Source organism: Engystomops pustulosus, chromosome 6 (assembly GCF_040894005.1).
Source record: "Engystomops pustulosus chromosome 6, aEngPut4.maternal, whole genome shotgun sequence".
In the NCBI taxonomy this organism is placed as follows: domain Eukaryota; kingdom Metazoa; phylum Chordata; class Amphibia; order Anura; family Leptodactylidae; genus Engystomops; species Engystomops pustulosus.
The window spans coordinates 178,025,849-178,047,988 of NC_092416.1; the positions used below are offsets into that span (position 1 = coordinate 178,025,849).

The 22,140-nt window shown below is 46.3% G+C and overlaps 1 protein-coding gene across 1 annotated transcript in view; it reads right to left on the minus strand.

Annotated features, from left to right (window-relative positions):
- Positions 1 to 15,278, minus strand: part of PGS1 (phosphatidylglycerophosphate synthase 1) — a 28,062-nt gene extending 12,784 nt beyond the window's left edge. The window contains exon 1 of the mRNA XM_072112575.1: positions 15,122 to 15,278. Coding sequence (XP_071968676.1) covers positions 15,122 to 15,219 — 98 coding nt within the window. The 5' untranslated portion in view covers positions 15,220 to 15,278. The remainder of the gene's footprint in view (positions 1 to 15,121) is intronic.
- Between the last annotated feature and the right edge of the window lie 6,862 nt (positions 15,279 to 22,140).

Consider the following 22,140-nt stretch of genomic DNA (forward strand, 5'->3'; position numbering starts at 1 on the left):
GCCCCTATACTTACTAGCTGATCGATAGGGGAAGGGGGGGGGTTGCAGCGATGGACTCCCCCCTCATAAGTCATAGGAACGGGGGTCCATTGTCCCCGGGTTGCACCCCAAAGGGATGGAGCAGGTGGTAACACATGTGCGCTGCTGCTCCACTTACTGTATAAGGAACTGACGGAGAGAACGGAGCTCTACGGAGGAGCGGATCCGATGGTCGGGTTTGGCTGCCTGACCCGGACTTATCGGCAGATAGTCTTGTCAATTTGCCAGTTCAGCTGGTAATTCGGCAATATGTTTAGATTAGGGGGGCAAACCCCACCATTGGGTTCCGCTCTGTACTTGGCACCGTACTCCGCTATCTCCGTCAGTTCCATAGACGGTGCACGGAGCACGTGTGACTGGACACTCCATTACTTTGGGGTGTAACAGGGGTACAATGGACCCTATGGATAGGGGGGGGGGGTCATCTCCTTGTGACAGGACCACCTTCTAAAGTTATGTTCCTGCTCAACACACAACCCAAATGCCTTGTAATGAGTCGGCCCACTTGTCGGAAAAAACCAAACCCTCTGCAATCCCCTTTGGTCACTTCCCTTTAATGGAGAAGTAGGAGCCATTCATGCGATTTCTGGAAGACCATTTCATCAGCAGCCGTGATTCATGACAACGGAGACCAAGACACAAAGATTCCCAGAACGCCAGGTCAGCGCCACTGAGTCACTGCCCAGGAACTGTGTGCAGACTACACAAAAACCTCCTCCGACTGTTTACACTCAGACTAATCTACACACATTCTGGAATACACCGCGAGTACCGGGGAGAACCCGACTGTGGGGGGCACCACAATAACAGAGAGGTCCCGGGACACCCACAGTCCATACCGGCTACTGAGACGTGTACTGATGAGTCACGGAGGCAAGATCCCAAAAAAATTCTCATTTCAAGGAAACCTGACCGCTCCTGGTCACTAATCGCAGGACCTTGTAGGTGAAGGTCCTGCATCATGAACACAACTATCTGGAGATGGGAGCCTAGAGAAGTATGAGGCACGGAGCAGAGATGGGGTGTCGGGACAAGGGGGACACTAGGAGATAAGTTGGGGAGCGACAAAGAGGAACTGGTGGGAAACCCAAGGGATCCAAGTAGCCTACAACCCAGACAGCTGCTCCACCAAAGCTCCTGCACTACAAGGTTCCCCGTCAGGGACACTAAGACACCACCTTCACCCCATGGATTGTACCCGGATAATCTGTATATAACCGGCAGCTCTTCCAGTGTCTTCAGCTGTGGATATAAACAAACAACAGTAAGGAGCAGAGCGTACAGAACACGACACGTGTGATGTCCCCCTCGGGGCACGTGGATGATCCTCCCGCTTCACAATGTCTTATTATAACGCGTGTCCCTCCGATCCCTCCGGATATCTGCTCTCCGGGTGACCTTATCCTCAGGACGGGTAACGATTATCAGATGAGGCGCACGCTTCCGATTCTGTCCTCGTATAAGCTCTGGCACCCGTGCTGAACGCCTGCTCCGTGGCGCACCTTTCTGATGCAGATCACCTTTCCACAAGAAGCAAAACACCTGAACCCCATGTCCATGTCATGTGATCTAATCAGAAAAATCTGGTTTCCAAGCTGATCGCATCTTTATAGTCTCCACCACGTTTCAATACAACCTGCAGCAGTCAAGGAGTAACACTGTATCTGCAAGGAGTAACACTGTATCTGCAAGGAGTAACATTGTATCTACCGGATTACAGGGCACTTTGGGATTACAAGTGGAGACCTAGCTGCTGGGACTCACCGCTCCCCCCTCCTAGTTGTTGCCTTAAAGGGGCCCAATGGCTTTTTATGACTTTATAAACACCGCTGCTCCTCAACAGTAAAAGGGGGTTTCCCACGAAAGCAAGTTAGGGTCCAACTTGCAGATCAGTGGGGTCTCTGTGATGAAATCCTGAAAACGAGAGGTCCGAAGGAACTCGTCGCTCAGTCAGACTAATGGCGCACTCGGCTGATGGGGGTCTGATGGAACGGCGAGGGGTCCGACGGATGTACTCCGTCACACGTGGATAGGGCCTAACTTGGATTTGTGGGTAAAACCCCTTTAAAGGATCTGTTTAGTAGTTACATTTAGACAATATTACCATCACAATCAGCCCTTTAAAGGCAACCACAAAGCTGAACACATTGTAGAACAGTCTGAGACACCGGCATAGCCAATATGTACCCCCAAAGTAGCAGATAGTCACAGCGCTGTCATAGTAGCCAATAGTCACAGTGACAAGGCCCAAACAGAAGCCAATAGTCACAGTAGTTAACAGTCCTCTCGCAGTAAAAAAAAAAAAAAGTTACAATGCCCCCAAGAGCAACAATGCCCACACAGCAACCAATAGTCACAGTCCCATCATAGTAGCCAATAGTCACACTGCCCCCACAGGAGCCAATAGTCACAGACCCATCATAGTAGCCAATAGTCACACTGCCCACACAGCAACCAATAGTCACAGTCCCATCATAGTAGCCAATAGTCACACTGCCCACACAGCAACCAATAGTCACAGTCCCATCATAGTAGCCAATAGTCACACTGCCCACACAGCAACCAATAGTCACAGTCCCATCATAGTAGCCAATAGTCACACTGCCCACACAGCAACCAATAGTCACAGTCCCATCATAGTAGCCAATAGTCACACTGCCCACACAGCAACCAATAGTCACAGTCCCATCATAGTAGCCAATAGTCACACTGCCCACACAGCAACCAATAGTCACAGTCCCATCATAGTAACCAATAGTCACAGTCCCATCATAGTAGCCAATAGTCACAGTCCCATCATAGTAGCCAATAGTCACAGTCCCATCATAGTAGCCAATAGTCACAGTCCCATCATAGTAGCCAATAGTCACAGTCCCATCATAGTAGCCAATAGTCACATTACCCACACAGTAGCCAATAGTCACAGTCCCATCATAGTAACCAATAGTCACAGTCCCATCATAGTAACCAATAGCCACATAACCTACACAGTAACCAATAGTCACATAACCTACACAGTAGCCAATAGTCACAGTCCCATCATAGTAACCAATAGTCACAGTCCCATCATAGTAGCCAATAGTCACATAACCTACACAGTAACCAATAGTCACATAACCTACACAGTAGCCAATAGTCACAGTCCCATCATAGTAACCAATAGTCACAGTCCCATCATAGTAGCCAATAGTCACATTACCCACACAGTAGCCAATAGTCACAGTCCCATCATAGTAACCAATAGTCACAGTCCCATCATAGTAACCAATAGTCACATAACCTACACAGTAGCCAATAGTCACAGTCCCATCATAGTAACCAATAGTCACAGTCCCATCATAGTAACCAATAGTCACAGTCCCATCATAGTAGCCAATAGTCACAGTCCCATCATAGTAGCCAATAGTCACAGTCCCATCATAGTAGCCAATAGTCACATAACCTACACAGTAGCCAATAGTCACATTACCCACACAGTAGCCAATAGTCACATTACCCACACAGTAACCAATAGTCACAGTCCCATCATAGTAGCCAATAGTCACAGTCCCATCATAGTAGCCAATAGTCACAGTCCCATCATAGTAGCCAATAGTCACAGTCCCATCATAGTAGCCAATAGTCACAGTCCCATCATAGTAACCAATAGTCACATAACCTACACAGTAGCCAATAGTCACAGTCCCATCATAGTAGCCAATAGTCACAGTCCCATCATAGTAGCCAATAGTCACAGTCCCATCATAGTAGCCAATAGTCACAGAATAGGCCATAGCTGCTTCTTTAAGATGAATCGAGAAAGGTGAGTAACGTTGTACCCTAGGCCATGTGCTGCCCTCCTGACCAGCACATCATAGGAGCAGGGACACAGCCTGATCACACAAGGCCATGGGCTGTAGACTAGGTGATCTCACTCCTCACTAAACTTCATCTATCTGGTTGCTAGCACGATGGAATTCAGCAAAGATTGTAGAGTTAAAAGCAAATTAGTATGATTAGAGAAACTAGAAAAAAAAACAAAAAAAAGACGACCACTTGAAAATAACATCTGAGCGAATAAACCCATCTGCCCCCTTTAATAGGAGAGAAAAGAGGGCAGACACATTGTACACCATGATATACATGGTATTGTGACAAAATCCGGCACAAACCTAGAATCGGGCTTTACCTCTGCAGTATCATCTACCAGAAATACAAATGCGTGCGGTCCCCTACTTAAGAACACACGACTTACAGACGACCCTTAGCTACAAACGGACCTCTGGATGTTGGTAATTACTGCACTTTATCCTAGGCTACAATGATCAGCTATAACAGTATCACAGGCGTCTGTAATTAGGATTTATTGTTAATCCTGGTTCTTATGACAACCCAACATTTTTAAAATCCAATTGTCACAGAGACCAAAAAAATTTTGGCTAGGATTACAATGATAAAATATACAGTTCCGACTTACATACAAACTCAACTTAAGAACAAACCTACAGACCCCATCTTGTATGTAACCCCGGGGACTGTCTGTACAGGCAGAAGTTTATGCAAAATAAGCCTCAGATACCGGATAAATTTATCACGTTGCAAAATGAGAAATCCACAAATAGGTCGGATTGCACAACAAAAGTTTACGTCCCAGGAAACAAAGTCTATTCCGGCTAAAAATATCTTACCCCATAATGTGTAAGAATATGTAAATCGGCTTAGATTACCAAAGTTCCCGGTTGGGTAAGATCAATCGGGTTTCCACGTTACTCACCACCAGGCCGGGGATACTGGAAGGACTGCTCATTACTCCTCATCCTAATCAATAAGATATTTACCAAATACCAATTTCTCTCCAAACCACGGAGGACAGCGGAGGATTTACTGGATTACTGGGATGTGTCAGATTATCAGGTCAATGCAGAGGATACAAGCACAATGGATGAAAGATACGGGACTGGGACGTACTGGGATTGGAGGAAACATACACATAGTGACATCCTGTATTATACTCTAGAGCTGCACTCACTATTCTGCTGCTGGTGCAGTCACTGTGTACATACATGACATTACTTATCCTGTACTGATCCTGAGTTACATCCTGTATTATATTCCTGAGCTGCACTTACTATTCTGCTGCTGGTGCAGTCACTGTGTACATACATGACATTACTTATCCTGTACTGATCCTGAGTTACATCCTGTATTATACCCCAGAGCTGCACTCACTATTCTGCTGCTGGTGCAGTCACTGTGTACATACATGACATTACTTATCCTGTACTGATCCTGAGTTACATCCTGTATTATACTCCAGAGCTGCACTCACTATTCTGCTGCTGGTGCAGTCACTGTGTACATACATGACATTACTTATCCTGTACTGATCCTGAGTTACATCATGTATTATACCCCAGAGGTGCACTCACTATTCTGCTGCTGGTGCAGTCACTGTGTACATACATGACATTACTTATCCTGTACTGATCCTGAGTTACATCCTGTATTATACCCCAGAGCTGCACTCACTATTCTGCTGCTGGTGCAGTCACTGTGTACATACATGACATTACTTATCCTGTACTGATCCTGAGTTACATCCTGTATTATACCCCAGAGCTGCACTCACTATTCTGCTGCTGGTACAGTCACTGTGTACATACATGACATTACTTATCCTGTACTGATCCTGAGTTACATCCTGTATTATACTCCAGAGCTGCACTCACTATTCTGCTGCTGGTGCAGTCACTGTGTACATACATGACATTACTTATCCTGTACTGATCCTGAGTTACATCCTGTATTATACTCCAGAGCTGCACTCACTATTCTGCTGCTGGTGCAGTCACTGTGTACATACATGACATTACTTATTCTGTACTGATCCTGAGTTACATCCTGTATTATACCCAGAGCTGCACTCACTATTCTGCTGCTGGTGCAGTCACTGTGTACATACATGACATTACTTATCCTGTACTGATCCTGAGTTACATCCTGTATTATACGCCAGAGCTGCACTCACTATTCTGCTGCTGGTGCAGTCACTGTGTACATACATGACATTACTTATCCTGTACTGACCCTGAGTTACATCCTGTATTATACCCCAGAGCTGCACTCACTATTCTGCTGCTGGTGCAGTCACTGTGTACATACATGACATTACTTATCCTGTACTGACCCTGAGTTACATCCTGTATTATACCCCAGAGCTGCACTCACTATTCTGCTGCTGGTGCAGTCACTGTGTTCTTACTATTCTTGCTCTATTACTTAGTATATCATACGATGGCTATTAGACGTCCGCTACATCCTCACTTCCCGCATGACTGTCATATTTGAACCTTCCATGTGTTACAATCGCTGCTTCATTTTTCTAATTGCATTTGAAGCAGGATGAGGGAAAATGCTGGAAAACCCCTCAAAAAGACTTCTAATAGTGACCTACATACAACCGATGAAAGAAAAGAACTGAAATGACTACTCCTCCCCCGCCGTCCCACAACCCTCAAAAAATTATAGTGGATTTCCATGTAATATACATAGAAGCAGGAAACCCTTAAAGGGGAAGTTTCATCACAGACAAACTTTTTATAAAGTAGATGGCAATCCTAAGGCGTATTGGGGAAATCCTTTATGTTGCCCCATCAATTAAGGGGAACAGGGCCCTCATTTTCATATCTAGTGGGGGGGGGGGGGGGGGGTCAGACAACCCCCCCTCCTCCACCAAAAAAAAAAAAAAAAAATTTAGAGAGAAAGAGGTTTCACCCCCTATCCACAGGGGATAGCAATGAAATTTGGGCCAACCCCTTATCTGTACAGGAGCTCTGTGCACCCCCACATCTCTGCCCATCCCTGCAGTGTTTACATACATCAGAAGGTATTTGGTGGCTCACCCAGCTTTCCCAGAATCAGATCTATAAATACTACGGATCAATGTTATTTTATCATGTTCTGGGAATCAGGAATTGTCATTATCCACATTCCGGGTTAGACCTAATCTGACCGGACCTTACAGTTCAGGGAATCACCCATACGCTGTATACACCCGCCATTGTATCTTTTATGTATCTTGGCACCAGATCTTATAATACAAAGAAAACCAGTTTCAAAGGGACCGATAAATCCGGATTACTATAAATGTGGGATCACTGCCTGATGTACGCGGCTCATAGATGTGATCACTTATGGGCATCCGCAGCAGCCAGCAGGTCCCTTCAGCCTCCAAGGGACCAGAGACAGGGGACCACTACAGTCCATCCTATGACGTGAGGGGTCCTTACTATGCAATATATTTGTGTCATGAATAGGTATATTCTCTCGCCAATTCAAATATCCTTATCAGAATCATTGGATCAAAGTCTCTGGATCATCCAGGTCCTGCCTTAGCTGGTACATGTAGCAGGCATCCCGTCATCCTGAGCTGGTACATGTAGCAGGCATCCCGTCATCCTGAGCTGGTACATGTAGCAGGCATCCCGTCATCCTGAGCTGGTACATGTAGCAGGCATCCCGTCATCCTGAGCTGGTACATGTAGCAGGCATCCCGTCATCCTGAGCTGGTACATATAGCAGGCATCCCGTCATCCTGAGCTGGTACATGTATCAGGCATCCCGTCATCCTGAGCTGGTACATGTATCAGACATCCCGTCATCCTGAGCTTATACATGTATCAGACATCACGTCATCCTGCGCTTGTACATGTATCACATCATCCTGAGCTTGTACATGTATCACATCATCCTGCGCTTGTACATGTATCACATCATCCTGAGCTTGTACATGTATCACATCATCCTGAGCTTGTACATGTATCACATCATCCTGAGCTTGTACATGTATCACATCATCCTGAGCTTGTACATGTATCACATCATCCTGAGCTTGTACATGTATCACATCATCCTGAGCTTGTACATGTATCAGGCATCACATCATCCTGCGGCAGCGAATTCCATAATGTCATTGCTTTTACAGTAAAGAATTTCATCTATGAAGATGATGCTCAACGATTGGTGTCAACATTTAGGATTTTCTAAGTCCATCTTCAATGGTTTTTACTACCCAACTATACTACTAATGACCTTTACATAGTTCATGGGGTGAGGAGGGGGAGTTGTGACACCTTCCCATCCAGCTGCAGCTCTCATTGACATCAATGGATATGTCAGTAGTATCATAAGGGCTACTAGTATACATTATATGTGTGTGTATGTACGTATATGTACTGTGGAGCGGGGGCTCTTCCTTGTGCCGGGCTTCATGACCCATCTCCTAGAACTAGTCACTCTTTCCATTCCTGGGGTCTCCTAGTAACATTTGCTGATCCTACGGCTTTCCTGTTATGTGTAATGGGATATCCGCAGCTTAGAAGAAATGTACAAAACACCACAAAATCCAATAATTCAATACAGATGGAGAAAACATCCCACACAAGAGACATCTCCAGCCTCGGCCTCAACAAACACAGTGACCTCTTTATGGTCCAACTCTAGTCTGGAGACGCTATTTTCGGCAACTGCATATTCAGCAATGCTACAATACTGTTATATAGTCACCGAAATGTCCATCCTCCTCTACACTACACAGCCCTGGGAAATATGGATTTATATTCCAGGATTGTAGATTATCCAAGTGCACTGGGGGGAGGAGGGGGTGTCCTCACACTGCTGTGCTCTGTACAGCCAGTGTGCATTAGGTATTGTCCCTGGAGAGATGTGTAATCATACCTTTGTGAATGTTGTTAGTAGCAGCAGGACTGTGAAATATGGATTTATATTCCAGAATTGTAGCTTACTCAAGTGCATTGTGGGTGTGTCCACACACTTCTGTGCAACCAGTGTTGGTTATTGTCCTTGGAGAGATGTATGGTGTTAGTAGCAGCAGAACTGTGAAATATGAATTTATACTCCAGAGACTCTCCACAGACTCCACAGACTCTCCCCCACTGCTCTGAGTAAATGAAAGTAGAGTAATGCAGAGAAATAAGAGCACAGCAGTGTGAGGACATGCCCAGAGTACACTTATTGAAGCTACAATTTTGGAATTTAAGTCCATGTTTTTCAGTCCTGCTGCTACTAACATACACAAAGGTATGATTACACCTCTCTCCAGGGACAATACCAAATGTTTCAGAGCGCACAGAGCACAGCAGTGTGATGACACAACCCCAGTGCACTTGGAGCAGCTACAATTCAACAATATAAATCCATAGATCACAGTCCAGCTGCTACTAACAACATACACAAAAGGTGTGATTACACATCTCTCCAGGGACAATACTAAGCACTGGCTGTATGATCCCTTTAATTATCCGGAGCACATCCACTTCATCAAACCGGCAGATAATTAGTTTAACTTTTCTCTTATCCTGGCTGCAGGGGACATTTTAGGGGGTCTAGGGTGGGGGCTCAATTGGCCACAATTCAGTACGGACGTCATCAAATCCAAAATCAATGTCTTTGCCGGAAGAAACATTATCATTACGTCCTGATACAATGTAAGGTCACAGGTCTCCTCCCGCCAGTCACATAGCGGCTGCCGACTCTGCATTACTCACATTTAGGAGCAGAACTTTTTGTCCCCCCCCCCCCCCCTCAATCGGGTCATAAGATAGCAGCAGACGTGAACATGTAACAACCCACATTCCTGGAGGTGCAAGATATATAAACATCCACGTATCCTGCAGGAAGGAGCTGGATGAGGTACAAGGGGATGGGACGAGGTTTCGTCACTCCGGCCCCCACATTACATCACCCCATTCCCTACATTTCATCACTGAAATCCGCATAACTATGGAGCGAGGTCAGCGTTCAGAGCCAAGAAGGGAGGGGGGGAAACAGATTTACATGATCAGCTCTTGGTTATAGGTAATAGGACCGGGTGATCTGGGACACTAAACTACCCACCGGTCCTTATGGGGCTGTGTGTAATGTTCTTACTAAGCCTATATGGAAAAGTAACAACCCTTTGTATAGTTATCTAGAGAGAAGAACCGCATCCGACCCATCACTGTCGCTCCTGCGAATATGTGTTATGGTTCCTTGGAGTCCGATAAGTTGGTGGTCCAGTGGAGGCCTCTGTGGTCCAGCGCAGGCGTCAATGGAGCCATCACAGAATCACCACACAGGCGCCAGGTACCAGGCTCTGGACATCTGCAATATAGGGCGGTGGTAATAAAGATAGGGAGACATCAGGAGGAGACAGAGCCCCCCTCTCCCCTCCCTTGAAATTCCTTGACTTTCCCCTAAACCAGGCCAGGATGCAGGAGCCATAAATCAGCATCCGCAGGGACCAGACACCATCATATAACCTAATTGTCTGGTGCGGGAGGGGGTGGGAAGTGTCCCTATTGAAAATAGTCAATCTTCGGGGATCCCGGATAGACGGCTTCTCCAGGCACCAGACTTATAATGTCACTGAATGTAGTACGTTCTGTTTTAATCCCTTAAATTCCCCTAAACTTTATATGTTTAGGGGAATTTAACATATGATAACCCCTTGGTCCTTTTTGATAAGGAAACTTCAATTTAATAAGAGTCCCCTTCTTCTAAAGCTTCCGTAAAGTCAGAGACGTTCCCTAAATTGATCACTTAACTAGTGAGTGGTACAGTGCATATCCTATACACGGCCTTATATGATGAGTGATGAGCGATCAGAGGACGGCCTGGTGTGACGGCTCCATCCCTGAGCTGGAGTCTGATCCTGCCTAGGGCTATTTGGGTCAGCAGACCACCAGTCCGTTAGGACCTATTCACGATCCCAAATCGCCCAGACGGGTTCCCTTTAAAGGAATTGTGTTGAACTCCAGGACTAAACCTTTCTAAGGATCTGGGTCAAAACTTCCTCCACCAATTCCTTCATTCTTGTTGGGACAAATGTTGTCTACAGACTGTGCTGAGCGTATGGAGATGTATCAGGTCACATGGGGCCGACAGCTTGACCCCCAGTGATTACTTTTGGGACTGATCACAAAAAAATGAGACTTCTGTTCATGAAAGTAATAGAAATATAGGCTCAGACTGAATTCATTCTGCAAGGCACTTACAGTAAGTACATTGTGGCCCGGAGGCAGAACACTTACTCACTCATCCCTCACCCTCCACCAGCGGCTTGTCCCTTTCCATGACAATAAGGTAAGTACCAGCCGCCATCATTAGGACGGGCCTCAGACACACACATGAAGTGACGAGGATATGAGTGTGCCATGGGTGTAGATCTGAGCCCGGTATCGATGGTGCCCCAATATCACGTGCACTTCCTGGATACATCACATCTGATGCGTCTCTACACGCAGATGGCACAATACCACCAGCACTCATTTCTGCAGGGTACAATAGTTCCCAGAAGACGTCCTCACAGGAGGTAAAAGGAATGTCAAGGATAACCGCCCGGCCATTGCTCATCCCCGCAGGATATGAGGACGGCCGACCAGAGCTGATTCAACACATGTCTCACTGCTGGGAAGTGTTACTACACTAACCAAGAGGAGAAACCTCAGAGTGTGAGATCACCTGAGCCGCTGCTTCCCCCCACAAGCTGGCGGACAGCACCTACAACAAATAGCTGCGTCTGTGTGTGTATGGCGGTCATTACACACATCCAGTGCCGGTTACCGGAAAGCAGGGTCCATAAAACTGGGTGACAACCCAAAGGAGTGATGTCTGCAGACACAAAGGATCAGCCCTGCATCACCAGATGGAAGAATGACAGGAAGATGAAGGCACTTTATAGTCCCATCAATGCAGAGGAGAGAGAACATTGTGATATCTAGAGCTCCGTGACATCGTGTGAGCAATAGGCACAGCATAGGAGTAACCAGGTCCACTTCGGGGCAAATTCTTGACTGCTACACCCCACTGCTATATCAATAATGGACTGAGCTCCTATGTGATCCTATGTGATCACTACCTTCTATTTATTTCTATGCCTGTTGCAAAAAGTTTTGATGCAGATTTTTGAAAAACGAGAAGTCAAAGTTCTTCACATATCTCCTAAGGTCATCCTACACTTTAGGGACTTCTAGAAGACATTCTACTTACACAACAGGTTTTCTACTATTTAAATCCAAACACCACCCATTCACCAGTTTGACTAATGGTTATGGGGTCTCTTGCTTTTGTCTATCTCCTGCGACTTGGGCCCTAACACCAATCACTGGGGTCCCTGTGGAAGTTCTGGAGGGTAAAATATTTAATTACCGTAAGTAACTAATCAGGACCATAACGTGTTTGTGCTGGAAGTGAGGTCACTGCAGATAATCCCCCTCTACTCATGTACAGACATGGCATGAGATCTCATTAAAAATCCTCAGATCCACAGCACAGGACACAAAGATAAAAAAAAAGCCCCAATTCTCAGCTTTCAGAATGGGAAAGCGGCCAAGAGGCTCCTTACACCGACGCTCCACCTCAAACTACTTGAAGTGCGTGCAAAGGGATTACATCAATTAGTATTACCCAATACTGTCACGTTATCAGAATCTCAAGTTCCCCCATCGGGGCAGTGGACTGGTCTCCTCTGCCTTGTACCTCCACTTATAGTCGGCCATAGAAATGAGACCAAGATTAGCCAAACGCAGTCATTTTCGTGGGACAAGCGACACCATGTGTCTTACAGCCTTACTCATTGTCACTCCTCCTAAGTACACTCCACTCCATGGGCCTTACTTGTCCAATAGTTAATCCCATAAAATAGGGGGGTGGTAGGACCACCGGGACCCCGCCAATCATGAGAAGGAGACGCTCTCCATTTACTGCCTATTCTGGAGATCTCAGCACAATGAAGAGAGGCAAGACAGTAGATTTTCCGCTTCATTTTATTCCATGGGGTTCATCAGCTCAGAAGATAAAATTGATCATTAAACCATCTCCCTCTCGGGTAGAAACATATGCAGGACCTCCCCCTTTATCCCCTTGCCTATGCCAACATGACCTGTGCACTCAAACTATTGTAAGATTTGGCCATCAGTACCTTCCCTATGCTGATGACCTCCAATTGTACTCAGTACCTTCCACTGACCCCAACATCTCCATCATCATTTCTTCTTTATCTCGTGTTTTCATGGACTACCAACCAATCTACATCAGATATTTCCATGTCAGCCTGTGGTCTTACCATAACTCCAAGGCAAGACGTCCACTACGTCAGGGTTATGTCCGACTATGACCTTTCCCTTAACTTCCACACTCAATCACTTGCACCCTAGAACCTGCCATCTCCTTGTGAACCCGTCTTATTGCCAGATGGTGGCTCTCCCGCTATGGGACACATCATACAATCCTAGTGCTGCACCGATGCCCCCGGCCAGTCCCGATCCTGCACTGGTTGCCCCTCCTACAACATAATACAATTTACTCTTCTCTCCACCATAATTCTCCTCCCGCAGCCCTGTCTATCATCCTACCCAAACTCTCCACAAATGTTTCCTAAGATTTTTCTTGCACTGCACGGTTTTTCAGCCATGCTCAACTTCAGGCAATGAAATTATTATCCAATATCCACATTATCACCTGAATGTCCTCCATCTAATGGGACTCTTGAGACCTCTCTACATTCTGAACACTTCATGCAGAAAAACCGGTCCCTCCACTCCCTGTACTCCCTCGATGTGCTCCTAAATTTACGCCATTTCCACTATATGGGCGCCACAAGCACGAGTTTTGTGTTATTCCTGTTGGGCAATTCCCAGTATATAAGTGGTGGTTAATCATTATTTCCTCTGAACCCCAGGGGAGAGGCGTGGGATTTCTCAATGACACATTTTGGTGCCAGGTATAGACTGGGGAAAATCAGTGCCATCACTTATTATCCATCCATCTACATAGAAAGGTCAGAGGTCAACTGTAATCATTGTACGTGTTAACAATGGTGGAAGGCACGGGTGTCTGTGGTATGTCGAGCACAATGACATCATCGGGAAGATAATGGGAAGTGATTTGTTATGGGCGCAGCTCTGGCACTGGATATCAGTAATACTGATAACACAGGGGGTATGCGGTCCCTGGGGAAGAGGGGTTCTGGAAAGGTGGTATGTGACCCCTAAGGGGAGGGCCAGGCACACGGGGCACGCGACCCCCGGAAGAAGGTGTGTGGCTGCATATGGGCACAGCAGTGAGGAGTGTGACACACCAACCCAGGGGGGCCGGCACAGAGGGCACGCGACCCCAGGGAAAGGCCGGCACAGAGGGCACGCGACCCCAGGGAAAGGCCGGCACAGAGGGCACGCGACCCCAGGGAAAGGCCGGCACAGAGGGCACACGACCCCAGGGAAAGGCCGGCACAGAGGGCACGCGACCCCAGGGAGAGGGCACGCGACCCCAGGGAAAGGCCGGCACAGAGGGCACGCGACCCCAGGGAAAGGCCGGCACAGAGGGCACGCGACCACAGGGAAAGGCCGGCACAGAAGGTACGCGACCACAGGTAAAGGCCGGCACAGAGGGCACGCGACCCCAGGGAAAGGCCGGCACAGAGGGCACGCGACCCCAGGGAAAGGCCGGCACAGAGGGCACGCGACCCCAGGGAAAGGCCGGCACAGAGGGCACGCGACCCCAGGGAAAGGCCGGCACAGAGGGCACGCGACCCCAGGGAAAGGCCGGCACAGAGGGCACGCGACCCCAGGGAAAGGCCGGCACAGAGGGCACGCGACCCCAGGGAAAGGCCGGCACAGAGGGCACGCGACCCCAGGGAAAGGCCGGCACAGAGGGCACGCGACCCCAGGGAAAGGCCGGCACAGAGGGCACGCGACCCCAGGGAAAGGCCGGCACAGAGGGTACGCGACCCCAGGGAAAGGCCGGCACAGAGGGTACGCATCCCTATGGAAAGGCTGCCACAAGAGGTAGACTTGATGCTGACACAGGGGGTACACAGCCCTGGGGGAAGGCTGGCACCAGGTGTATGCGCCTCTGGGGGTAGGCACAGGGGGTGCATGCACCCGGGCACAGACAGGAGCGATCAGCAACACAGAAAGAGGATGTGAGGCTTTGGAAAGTGCAGGAGCCGGGAGGCGGCAGGTACATAGTGATGGTCGGTGTCAGTTCCGTGTAGTGTGGAGCGGTCTCTATACATAACATGGCTGCAGTGACCTCTCGCACATACCTGCCCGCACGGTCCCGGTTCCTGTCACACAGACGGGCTAAGAGGGCAATGAGCCCCGGACCGCGGAGCCTCCGCCACAACACCGCGGGCGCCGCCATCTTACCAGGAAGTGGAAGCCGCGCAGCCCCGCCCCCTGAGAGGAGACAGGGTCACAGTTACTAAGCGCTATGTATGCGAGGGAACTAGCACCTCAGCCTATCAGGACGCCGCTTACATTTTCTACTACTTTTCTAAACAGAAGCAGGACTCTGATTGGTAGCAAGGCACATCCTTCTATCAGTCATTACAACATAACAACCAATCAGATTCCAGTTGTCATTTTTCCAGTTCATCCTACAGATTGAATGCGACCACCTGATTGGATGTTGTTAGTACAGCCGCCAATTTTCAGCAGAGTTTTTTATTTTGTTTTTTTTTCCTCTTTTTTTCATTTGCTTCACATTGTTAATCCTCAAATCAACTGAACTGATGAAAAAAGATTTAAAAATTAGTAGATTTAAGGATAAAATAAACTCATGTGCTTGGTGTAATGTGAATATGTACTAAAATTAATAAAAATGAATAGTGGTGACTTAATATGGCATCATAATATGCGTCATATAACCGCCATCCCCTGATGATACATCTCTTTTTATGTGTCCCTGCTACCAATAGGTGGGGTTTGGGGGTTGCCCAAACTGGTTAGGATTTTGATTTACAAAGACGGCCACCCTAGTGAGTGTCCAACAGCAAAAATCGGGGTCACAACATTTGGTTATGAGGTGATTGCAGCAGAAACCGAATCACCTGGAATATCCTAGAAATATGCGGCCATTGACAGACGCTTGACACAGGGAAGTCAGTCATGGACGGTCCCCTGTACTACCTACAAATGTCTTCATTTTCTTCTTCACTGAAATCAAAGTAAACAAAGGGATGGTTGGCTTGAGACATGGCAAGGGGAGGACAAAAATCTATTTGCCTCATGCTACACAGCCATGTGGACCACAACTCCCCTTCACAAGATCAAAAACCACCACTGCCCTATAGTATGTCAGGAGAATAGGGTCGCATCGCCACCCCATAGGTTGTGTAAGATTTGAGCAGTCGTCAACTATTAAAATGAGGTGTCACATGGCTATTATTTGGGAGTCATGGTCAAGATTTATATGTAGGCCAAACCTCAACAAAATTAAATTTACAGTCATTCCAAAAGTATTAGCTATTTGTACAAGTTTTAGATCCCGCGCACACGACCAAAAATATCTGATCGCAACCACAATTGTGGTCTGTGCCACCAGATCGCGGTGCAGTGAGCACACCTGGTCTCACCGCACCTTGACCTGGTGAAGCGGGCACTACATTGAATGTAGGACATGTTTTATGTTTTGCTTGATTTGTGGCCCTACCTGCCCTGATCCTATGGATGGGTGAGGAGTATCTCCCCACCCCACCCGCTTCCCTCTTCTGCACCCGGCTGTGTGCTAAGCCCAGGTTCTGAGCCGGGTGAGCTCACAGTCATGTGCATGAAGCTTTATGTCGGTAGGGGAATTAAATTCTTCATTGGGATCCACAGCAGATAAATGTCATGCTACAGATTCTGAATCTGCACCAGAAATCTGTTTTCACTACAGATTTTTTTCTGCAGTGTGTGTCTGGTGTGGAAAATCTTTACATAATACGATTTCTGCACACGTTCCGAACTATCTTGTGGAAAATCTGCATGTAAATCCACAACAGGAAAGCGTTTTTCACATAGATTTTCGCACCGTTCGTTTTTACCTGTAATCTGAAGTGATATGCAGAAAAAAATCTGCATGAAATCCACATTAGGTAATACAGAGTTTGGGAATTTTATGCAGATTTTTACTTCTAAAAAATAAATGCACGCAAAATTCTGTAAAGCCACAGAAGAAAATTGACAAAATCATTAGTTTTTTTCTGCATCACACAACAATTTTTCACTTGTACTTTAATGCCTCTGTCTTATGCTGAGGGAGTTTGAGCAAGGAAATCGAAACTGGAAAAAACGTGAAAAATATATGTGTGTGTGGCCCCTGGTATGTAACTTACAGCTCATGTTCCTCCAAACTTATTCTTTAATTCATTTTTTCTACTGCCCATCTCCTCCTGACCCCCCTCAGCATTAAGGTCTGCGCTTCTGTGCCCTATAATAACCCCCCATATACGTCATTTTTGCGGTATTACTCCTACGTGAGCTTTACTGAGTTATAAATCCCCCCTCCTCTAATCAGATGAATATTTCCCCTGGAAATTTGGGAGAATTGGGGGGTTAATAGGAGCTCCAATTTAACCACCAGCTTTCAGGACCCCTGTGGGTGTGATAAAGAAGTGAGATATTGGGGTAATGTTTAGTAATGCAGTTCATCCAAATTAGAAAACACATGATTTTTCTCTAGAAGTGATAAAGTTATCAGCTGGTATCTGGCGGAGCGTTACACAAGAAGTGCGCATCATCTTCCCTATCTGTCGTCTGTCACAGCTGAAGTGTTTAACCACCCCTGACACAGGAAACGTTACTCACACATACATGATAGACATAAAATGATGCAATATACGTCACCAGAGCGACACTGCCAGGTACCACTCTCATATCTGACCTACTACCAACAGTAGTGGATTATAATATAGGGCGGTAGCCTGGGGCCCAAGCTACCGAGGAAGCCACCCAGCAAATTTTATACTGAGGCGGACCCTTACCCATGAGATCCTCATACATCTGCTCATGCTCTCAATACACATGTACACAAGAGCCATTTCAGGACCTTTGAAGGTCCTCTGAGGGTTCTTTAACCACAGATTGAAAGAAGGCAGAAGGGACGCATCCCCTATTCCCCAAGAAGCTATTCCTAGTACTATATGTAGGAAGTGGTTCCAGTAGGGGCTATAATATTCCTACAACCCAATATAGTCTTAATCCGCCCCTGACCACCAGGCAATATGGTGCTACCAACCACAACCCTCAATCCCTATGAGGTCATAAAAGTGGGGGACCCCTCCTCTGACGACAAACCCAACCTCCATCTTTCTAAATAACTGTTCGCCCATTTAAATACTTTTGTCTTCCATTTTATAAGATATTTCTTAGTTACATCTGTCTTTGGAAAAGTTGGGTGTTGACTACTAAAAAGATCAAACAGAAATAAGGATGAATCACTAGTACAAATAGCTTTTTGGGTCTAGGAAAGTTGGGTGGAGAACCCAATAGGAATTTGAGATATATCGGTTGTCTTCCAAGTGATACAATGATTCTTTACATAAATATACTGCACTACGCAACTTTGTTTTTCAGGGTTTTAGGAAAGCTGAGTCATAATCCCAATATAATTGGAATTATAGCATCTCTGTGGCTCTAAGAGTCAATAATGCATCATTAACAGCATCAACAAGGTCAACTTTGGTGTACAGGGGTCAGGGAAAGCTGAGTGATGATCCCGATGACTGATTGTTACATACCATCAAGTCTCAATTCTGTCTTGTTATTCATCAAAATATAAAGGAATTGTGCATCACTAGAGTCCCTAGAATCCCTATTCCGATTTTGCAATCTTTAGGAAAGCTGGGTGCCTATCTTCATGGTAACCATACTACTGTCATCCAGCTTTTATCATCTCCTGAGTGGTTAGCCTACCTAGCAGCACAGTGATACATAACCTCAATGACATGTTACCCGCATGTATTTGGTGATTTGCATACAATGAAAATGCTGGTATGGTTTCCAGAAACTGTACTGCCTGGGGGAACTGATGCACCACTACCCCCCTTGGGGCAGTAAATAGTTAAAATTTAGAGCAACTTTTATGGGAACTTACTGAGATTTTCCTGTTGCTGTGAGTAATGGTCACGGTCAGGAGGCTAACCGCATTGTGATCGTGACCATGGCAGTAGAGGTTATAGGTCAGGAGTTGTCATGGGTGTTGGTACCCCCGCCCCCCCTCACTGACTCCAATTATTTGGGTTCCCTGTCCCCCAATGTCATTGTCAGGTGGGTGGCGCATGTGCTATAAGGGAATCAACTATGTAGTTGTCAGTAGTCAGACTCCCATAACCCACATCCAAAACTTCAGATCCGTCTTAAAGGGATTGTCCAAGAAGAACATGTCTTTTTTACTTAAAAGAATATCGCATCTCAGACTATTTGACTTCAATGTAACTAAGCTGCAGTACCACACAGAGCCTGTGGACAGGCGTGGCGCTAGTAAGAAGCCTCATGAGCATATTATGGTGCGGATAACTGGAGAACGATGGGGGCTAGAGAAAAAATTCCAACTGCGCCAAAATCAGCAAAGCGTGACCTCTAAAGCATTGCAAAGAGTGAGGCTGCGTTCACACGTGGCTTTATATATTGCGCTTTGAAACACAATATAACAGATGTTGACATTTGTGTGTTACAATGTTAACGTAATATGAATGCCACGTGTGAACTCGGCCTTAAAGATTGTGGATGGTGTGGATCGTGGAAGTTGTGGATCGTGAAAGGTGTGGATCATGGAAGGTGTGGATCGTGGAAGTTGTGGATCGTGAAAGGTGTGGATCATGGAAGTTGTGGATCGTGAAAGGTGTGGATCATGGAAGGTGTGGATCGTGGAAGGTGTGGATCATGGAAGGTGTGGATCGTGGAAGGTGTGGATCATGGAAGGGATGGATCGTGGAAGTTGTGGATCGTGAAAGGTGTGGATCATGGAAGTTGTGGATCGTGAAAGGTGTGGATCATGGAAGGTGTGGATCGTGGAAGGTGTGGATCATGGAAGGTGTGGATCGTGGAAGGTGTGGATCATGGAAGGTGTGGATCGTGGAAGGTGTGGATCATGGAAGGGATGGATCGTGGAAGTTGTGGATTGTGGAAGTTGTGGATCGTGGATGGTGTGGATCATGGAAGGGATAGATCATGGATAGTGTGGATCATGGAAGGTGTGGATTGTGGATCGTGGAAGGTGTGGATCATGGAAGGTGTGGATCGTGGAAGGTGTGGATCGTGGATGGTGTGGATCATGGAAGGGATGGATCGTGGAAGTTTTGGATCGTGGAAGTAGTGGATCATGGAAGTTGTGGATCATGGAGGTTGTGGATCATGGAAGGTATGGATCGTGGAAGGTGTGGATTGTGGAAGGTATGGATCATGGAAGGTGTCGATCGTGGAAGTTGTGGATCATGGAAGGTGTGGATTGCGGAAGTTGTGGATCATGGAAGGTGTGGATCGTGGAAGTTGTGGATGTCTTCTCCTGCTTCTCCCGAGCCAGCAGGGCGATTCTCTGCTGCTTCTATGGGTCGGTACAGTGGGTGGTCACAAGAACACCCCCATGATTATCTATTAATAACCTATTCTATGGAAAATCCCTTTAACCTGGGAAGTCCACATAACAGCCCACAACTACTCACATGTTCTTCTATCTAATGATGAGATGATGTCACATGTACAATCTATAGATATCTTGTAGTATCCAGTATCCACTGACATTGTGACACCCCGGACTCCAGTTTGGGGCAGATTAGGAAGAGAGGGGGAATTCCTCCGGGACTGTCAGAGTAAAAGATTCAGCAGATTCAGAGCATTTAGGGGAATTGCTGAAGAATTTCTGTCTAACTGTGAGTAAAACGTGTCTGACGCGGAGCAGGACGTCCCCTTCCGAGGTGTCACTTATTGAGAAAACACTTCTACTCCTTCTGCCTTACAAGAAAGAGGAACAACTGAAAGGTCTACTGATTCACCTTCCCCCGAAAAGACCAAGTCTCAGGTGTTCTCCTTCCCCAAAACTTCATAGAGACTTTTCTCCGAAAATAATAAGAAAACTAAAATTAAAAAAAACTTCTCTGTTTCTGGGAAAAGCTGGGTTTCTCTGTTTCTGGGTGAAAACCTATTTGACTACCACTATTAATAAAATGAACTGTAAATGCCAGGTATAAAAGTGGTGGGTGTAAAACATAAAAAGGCATTCAGGAAACTGGGAAAGCTGGGTGACAAACCAGTATAACTTCCGTTACTCTCTACTCAAGGGTTAATACCCAGCTTTTACTTGAAGACTTAACTGCAAATGCCACGTATAAAAGTGGTAGCTGTAAGACATTCAGGGGACTGAAAAAGCTGGGTGACACATATATAGTAGTACATCTTTTCCTGCATCTAGAATTTTAGTTATAGAGAACGATGGATGTAAAATAACCAAAGTACAATGCAGGATACTGGGAAAGCTGGGTATTAGAACAAAATGACTGCCATTACTGTCTCAATAGCAAATGTTAGTTATAATAGTGATGGATGTATAATATCTGTAGTACAAGTTCTGGGTATTGGCAAAGCTGGGTTGATTTAAGTTTACAAAACTAGACATTCTGGAGAGTATAAAAGCTGGGTCATAAAATAATATGATTGGCTTTGTTGCTTCCATAAGGGTAAATACTCAGCTTTTCCTAAAACATCAATTGACAATGTCAATTTATAAGACTTGCAGATATTAAACGACATTCAGGAAACTGGGAATGCTGGGTCTCCGTCAACTTCTAAATGGCAAATGGTAAGTACATTAAAGAAACCGGGAAAGCTGGGTGGCAAACCATTGCTGCAGCCACGATTGCCTCCCTCTAAGTGAGAGAGCAGTGATGGAAATTTAGATGACTAGCCTGGGAAAGCTGGGTGGTAAACCAACATACCTACCACTACTGTTCCAGCTGGAGTTTACTGAATCTAATGGGAAACACTGATTTAACTAGGAATTCAGGAGACTAAGAAAGCTGGGTGACAACGTAAATATCCCTATGTTACACCCAGCTTTCCCTGAACCCTGACAAATTAATCAGAAAGCTGGGAATCTTACGAGTTATAGATGCTTCTTATGATACATTAAACGACTCCTTGCCCTAGGAGTGAACCTGAGTGGGCAAGGGATGGCACGACAGCGGGTACCTGGTGCCCATTGGTTGTGAGCCAGTCGCCAGTCCGGCGCAGTCACGCCAGGGCCATTATGTTTGCTGGGCATGAATGGCAGCGCCAATGTTAGGGGTGAGATGGAGCGTGTAAACAA